The 6,566-nt window shown below is 41.5% G+C and overlaps 1 protein-coding gene across 6 annotated transcripts in view; it reads left to right on the forward strand.

Annotated features, from left to right (window-relative positions):
• Positions 1-6,566, forward strand: part of FAM13A (family with sequence similarity 13 member A) — a 281,449-nt gene that overhangs the window by 256,108 nt on the left and 18,775 nt on the right. For all 6 annotated transcript variants that reach the window (XM_019629843.1, XM_019629842.1, XM_019629841.1 and 3 more), the window contains 5 exons: positions 322-535; positions 1,026-1,164; positions 1,907-1,988; positions 2,799-3,019; positions 3,678-3,761. In XM_019629843.1, the coding sequence (XP_019485388.1) occupies positions 322-535; positions 1,026-1,164; positions 1,907-1,988; positions 2,799-3,019; positions 3,678-3,761 (740 nt within the window). The remainder of the gene's footprint in view (positions 1-321; positions 536-1,025; positions 1,165-1,906; positions 1,989-2,798; positions 3,020-3,677; positions 3,762-6,566) is intronic.

Consider the following 6,566-nt stretch of genomic DNA (forward strand, 5'->3'; position numbering starts at 1 on the left):
AACAAAACGACAGCAACTTGTCTGTTCCCCTTCCCCCAATTCCCCAGCACTGTTCCCATCCCCCCAATTCCCCAATAAAAATCTTAAAAATAAATAAATAAATAAAAGCAAATGAGGATGGAGATAGAAGGTAGATGACGGCTGTCAGATACATTTGATGATTCTGGTTGTGACATAGTATCCCTAGTCTGAACCTTAAATCTCAAATGAGAAACCATTCATTGCCTCTTAGATTCAGTGCCTTCTAATGCATTCAGAAAACTTGGCTAACAGTTGTGCTTTGAAGAACAATTTTGACCCCTCACACTCATTATTTTCCAGAGCCCATCCCTACTTTGTCCTCATGGCAGCAGGAGAATGTGGACTCTGATGAAGCGCACCTCTCCCCGCAGGCTGGGCGCCTGATTCGTCAGCTTCTGGATGAAGACAGCGACCCCATGCTCTCGCCTCGCTTCTACGCGTATGGGCAGAGCAGGCAATACCTGGATGACACGGAAGTGCCTCCTTCTCCCCCAGACTCCCATTCCTTCATGAGGTATGCTTCTTTGTGCTGCTGATAGGCAAGAGCATCATCATTAGAAAGGAGAGCAATGGTGCCGATAGCCAGTCATTTTCTTTAATCAAGTTGTAAGTCTGTGAAGGAACATATTTGAAATTCTCCCTCCTAGTACACAGGTTCCCTCATAGTTGTTCAACTGAACTGTGGCCCAACTGTAACATCGCACGTTGACTTTCCATTAACACCTCCTTTCCAAAACTCTCAAATTTAGCTTTGAGGTCTGCAGCAGACATTCAGTCCTAACTTTGCTAATTTTAAGTGTAAGCTAGAGAAGGTTAGACCCACTTAGTAGGTGGGACATACAGAGCTCAAAGTCACAAAGTGAATTAGTGTCAAATTTCTATGATCCGAGAGGACAGAGACTGTTTGCGCCCTCGCCTCCAATGCTGCGTCCACATCCCCCCCAGCTCTTCCCAGCAGGCAGTGACACTGCTCAGGGGAGCTGACCCAAGTGTGCCCCTCACAGGCGGCGGAGCTCCTCTCTGGGGTCCTATGATGATGAGCACGAGGACTTGACACCTGCCCAGCTCACGCGAAGGATTCAGAGTCTTAAAAAGAAGATTCGAAAGTTTGAAGACAGATTTGAAGAAGAGAGGAAGTATAAAGTAAGTGCCCCCTCACAGCGTTTTCTTCATCCTCTCTTGTCCCCAGACATGAAATGCCAGCCTATCAACAACTCATAGAAGTGATAAAGGTTAAGAGAGATTTCTAGAGAATCTCAAAAGACAATAAAAACTGGATCGTGAACCCTGATAAACCCCAAACATCGTGTATCAGCATTTGCACAAGTGTATCTTTACAAATAAATTGAATGCTTTAGTCTACATTTTGTAAATTTATCAGTGAGCAGGAATGGGAAAAATCATTAAATGAAGTTTTTTGTTTGGCTAAAACCTAATTCAAGATTATCTTCTAAAATTTCATTAGTGCTGACCTCATTCTGCTCTCAGCTCTATCCTTAGTATCTCCCACAAGAATGGCAAAAAGGCATTTTTCAAGGTGGTTGAGGTATAAAATATCATGTGTCCCTCTGTTCTCTATTCTGTTAGCCTGACAGGTTGAACTCGACAAATAATGGGAAAGAGGCCGTGGGGCTCATAGAAATCCGTGATCATAAAAATCCAGCATTTTGCCTTTTAGGAACTATTGAAAAGCATCAAAAATAGCCAGCTATAAAGAAGGATCATGGAATTACACCTGTGAAGTTAGCTCTGATTGGTCATGGCTAATTTCTTATTCCAGTGGGACTCAACATTTCCTTCCTTTTTAAAACAAAATGATCATCAAATGCTTCGTCTTTTTCCTGCCCTAATTCCAAAACATTTCCTTTCATTTTCCTTCTCTCAGCCTTCCCACAGTGACAAAGCAGCCAATCCAGACGTTCTGAAATGGACAAATGATCTTGCCAAATTCCGAAAACAACTAAAAGGTAGGCACAGCTCTCGACCAATGACATGGTTTCTGTAAAATAAGCTGGGTTCAGAATCCATGATTTCGCCTCATGCCCAGTGCTACTGCTGAAATACTCCAGAAAAGACAAGTTCCTCTGCTCAGAATTCAGGGGACACCTTCTCTATGTCTCCCCATGGTCTTAAACACAGAGCAGATAAGATGAAAATTCTGCAACATTTCTTCATTTCCCTAAATCACTAATATACAGACGTTGGTTTCAATTCAACAGTCATTAAGTACCTCTTTAATCCATGGCTTTATGTCCTGTGATGTTAGAAGACAGACACAGAGATGAATACAAAAAGGATTTCATCCCTATCCCTCAAAGACTTTGCTGGCTTTTATGGCAATAAAGTCATATAAACAACTAAATAGAATACAAAGTAAAAATAATTCCAAAGTGAGGAATATAAGTCATACATAAAAAGTTGGCCAGCAGTTAGGTACTAGATTGTTGATAAGTCCCTTTAAACACTAAGGAAATGAGTATAGGAAGATATCTACCACATTCTGAGAATAGCAAACAGGTTGATGGATAAAATATGGATGCTAAATACAGTAGTCCAAGCTTTCTCAGGAATTAGGGTTAGGGAAACTGTCCAGATAATCTAGGAAAACATTATCATTTTTTGGGTTTTATATAATAACCTAGGGATTTCAGCTAATATTATAATGAGATACTTTCTGAAAAAACACGGGGCTAAGCAGTTATTGACATCACAGAAAAAATTTGGGTTCAGCAGGCATCGATTCTCATATGTCTCTTCCCCAAAATCTTTTCAACTAGAGTCAAAACTAAAGGTATCTGAAGAGGACCTAACCCCCAGAATGCGCCAGCGGAGCAACACACTCCCGAAGAGTTTCGGTTCCCAACTTGAGAAAGAAGATGAGAAGAAGCAAGAGCTGGTAGATAAAGCAATAAAGCCTACCGTGGAAGCCACGCTGGAATCCATCCAGAGGAAACTCCAGGAGAAGCGGACAGAAACGAGCCGTCCTGAGGACATTAAGGTGTGATAACTCTGTGAAGACCCCCAAGCTCATCCCTAAGCCATCCAAGTCAACATGGTAGAAGTAGAAACATAGGGCATGCCACATGGATCCCAGTGGAAGAGTGATAGAGTGACGCTTTTTAAAACCTCCCACACCCTCACCTTCCACACTTTTAGATATCTAAGGGAGCAGATGAAACCACTTCGAGTGTTTTAACTGTAGGTGCTTTGGCTTTTGATTACAAATTGAAAACAGAGAACTCTATTGTAAAGATTGCAGAACAAACTTGTTTCGGTTAATACACTGTTTGGTGACTCTCTGAGGTAGAAGGATTATAGATGAAACTTGGAGACTGTGTAACCTTAACTGTAGTCGTTGCTTGGGCCATTAAGCTAAGCCCCATGTGCCTCGCAGCTTTGCTAACCTCAATATTCAATGCACCTTTGCTGCCACCAAAGGAGATACAGGTAGCTGGTGATTCTGCTGTGCTATCCATATTTCTAGCAGGAGGTCAGAAAGAGTTCATTCTTTAGTGATCTTTGGATAGAGCTAGGAGGAGCTGTTGTATGCGAATTCTTTTTGACCTTTAGGAAATTCATTGAACTTAAAAATAGAAGTTGGAATGTTCACTAATGTTTCCCCCCTCTTTCATTTCTCTGTCCTTGTGTTTACACAGGATATGACCAAAGACCAGATTGCTAATGAGAAGGTGGCTCTACAGAAAGCTCTGCTATACTATGAAAGCATCCATGGACGGCCGGTATGTGAATGCACTGAATTTTCTTTTTGATTGGGGTAAATTATCTGGCTTTAGAAATGGATCTTCTGTGTTCAGTATTTTACAAATGAGGGAACCTATTTTTAGGAGATTACTGTATATTTTCACCCAAACTAGCCTTCTGAAGGCTAAACCTGTGATAAGCATTTCACTACCTGGTAGATGCTGAATTTAACTGAGTTCCAAAGAAAAATTAGTTTGCAACTAAAATTTAGTGACTGGTGGCCTGTTTCAAGGTAACAATGGTGGATGGGGTGGTATAAACTGGTGCACAACCCTAGAGTGAGGAGACTGCCCTGTCCCTAAGTCTGTCCCCATAAGCTGTCACTGGCTCTAGGCATTCTTATCCATAAAATAAAGGTGGTAAATTAGAATGATCTAAAATTCACTCTTTCTGCAATGCAATTGCAACCAGTGTTTGTCTGTAGAGAAGTTTCAGCTGCCCTTTGGAACCAAAAGTGAGAGGAATCCAAAATATGGCTTTCTCTTTTCATAACAAGGAGCATTTGAGGCAATTTGTTAGTCAGCAAGCGTTCATTGAATATTTGTTCTTAGTAGCCTGATAGGCTTCTCTCTTCCTTAAGGAACTGGTAATCAGAGATCCTTGTCAGTTACTCTTAGTAACCTCTTCAGAATGTTGTTAAGAACCCTATAAAACAATCTCTTACGAGCAGATATAAAGAAGCACGAAGTTTGTGTTCCCAGTAGGATTTTCATATTGCCAAAAAGCATGGGTCTCTTTTCCAGTTTCAGCCATAGTTATGTAATGGAGATAGTTTTCATCTGAAATAGGCTCTTTTAAATAAAGAAGCTTCCAGAATAATGCTCTAGACTCTTAAGGTCTGTGAGGACAGGTATCCTGGGTTTTGTGAACCTCATCCTCAGCAAGTACAACACCTGACATCATATGCCCAGTAAACTATCTGTAGAATGCATCTTCCATGGTATTTTGGTTCTGAATTTATGAGGTTTAAGTTTTAAAAAAAAAATAAGCTGGGGCTGACGATGATTGATTTTGCTGGCCTGTCCCTGCAGTGGAAAAATACTGGTGGTTTGGGATAATGGTCATGTTTCAAGCCAAGTTTTTTTTGTTGTTTTGTTTTTTTTCTTTCCCCAAGCCCAGTTGTGTTTTGGATTTTTTAAAGGCATTGAACCAAATAGTAAATGCACTGGAGCTCACATGTATTGTGAAAACTCTGTCCTTCTCCACTGGAGTATTCACAACTTTCAGAGTTGGAACTGAACTACTTCTAACAGAGAGAAACGCCTTTTCTCTGAGTCTTTAAGGATCTCCTCTGGCAACCAGACGGTCTTAGGTAAAGGAGGTGGGACTTGTGTGTTTTCTGTCTTTTCATTATATGAATTCACACTATGACATTGATAGACTCCTTTAAAGACTTGCTTGCCTGAGGCCCTGAGTTCTCTGCTGCGTTCTAGTCTGAACTTTACTGCAGGTTCGGGGAGTCATGGGCCGTGGTATTAGTTGCACTGAGTTGGACACAGATTCTCTCATTCTGCCTGGACTGTGGCAACCTAGATTCAGAATACAGCCCTAGTGAGACTAGCTCTGTGATTTTGGGCTACTTAGGTAACCTTTCAGAGCCTCAGGGCTTTTTCTGTATAATAGGTGCCTGTTATAGGTTGTCATGGAGACTACATGGTGTTACAGACACACACATTTACCTGTAGGCTGTCTCACATAGAGGAAGTGGGGCAGAGTGGCTTTGGCGGGGGAAGAGGGAATTGTACTGTAAATGATAGTTTTCACTTCCGTTACAATTATACGCTCTGCTCTTTGTGGCCTGCTTCTTATTAAGTGATTGAATCAGGGGAAAGGATGCACATTTTTAGCATTCTTATAATTTGGAATATGAAATATTAGTTCTTAGTCCTGCCTTCCTATTGCCCTTTCATCATTCTTTCTGATGAAGGAAGAAGACCTTTTGGGGTAGGATTCTGGCATCTAATGGGAGAGGAAACAAATGCTCAGGAAATTTGAGTATCATGTATTCCTGGTCCCGGGTCAGACCCTGCTTCTCTCTGGAACATGATGCTCCCACCTCCTCAGGGAAAGCAGAGTCTGTTTGATATCTGGCCGGTCTAAAAATCAAAGAGGGAACTTTTCATTCTCAGATCTGTGGTCTTGCCATGGACCCTGGACTGTAAATAGCATTTGGGCAACACTCTTCTTAAAAGAAAAATGCATGTACTTCCAGAGTTAAATGGTCATTCCAAACCCCAGGTTTTTTTAAGAAAAGCAGGTGCTCAGAGCTCATGGGCTTTTGCTGAGTCCATGGATTCTGATTTTAGAGGACACTCACTGTCAAAATCACAAGCCAAAACAATTATCTGCCGCTTCTGTACATTTTTTAAGAAGGCTGTTTGCTTTAACCAGGCACTCTACAGACTGACACATATGAAAAATAAAATCACACTCATTTACACACTGGTACATACTCCCTACTAATTATTATTAAAGCGTGTCCTTTTCAACATGTAAGAATCTCATCAGAAGATTGCATCACACAGAAGCGCAGCAGACAGCCACAGCTTCCGGTATTGCCTTCTTCACAGACCACTGCTTGATGTTGGTGCAGAGGGGAGACAACGGGGTAACTTGCTCAGAGCTTCTGGGTTCTCCTTGAGTCTCTTCCTCATCAGAATATTTTAACCCCACCAGACCGCTGTACCGATTTTTCGGTAATTTCTAATCATATCTTATCTAATCATATCTGTGTCGTGTGCATGGAAAAGCACTCCAGGTACAACAAGCAAAATCCTGGAGTG

The sequence above is a fragment of the Hipposideros armiger genome, unplaced genomic scaffold, assembly GCF_001890085.2.
Source record: "Hipposideros armiger isolate ML-2016 unplaced genomic scaffold, ASM189008v1 scaffold_870, whole genome shotgun sequence".
NCBI classification, from domain to species: domain Eukaryota; kingdom Metazoa; phylum Chordata; class Mammalia; order Chiroptera; family Hipposideridae; genus Hipposideros; species Hipposideros armiger.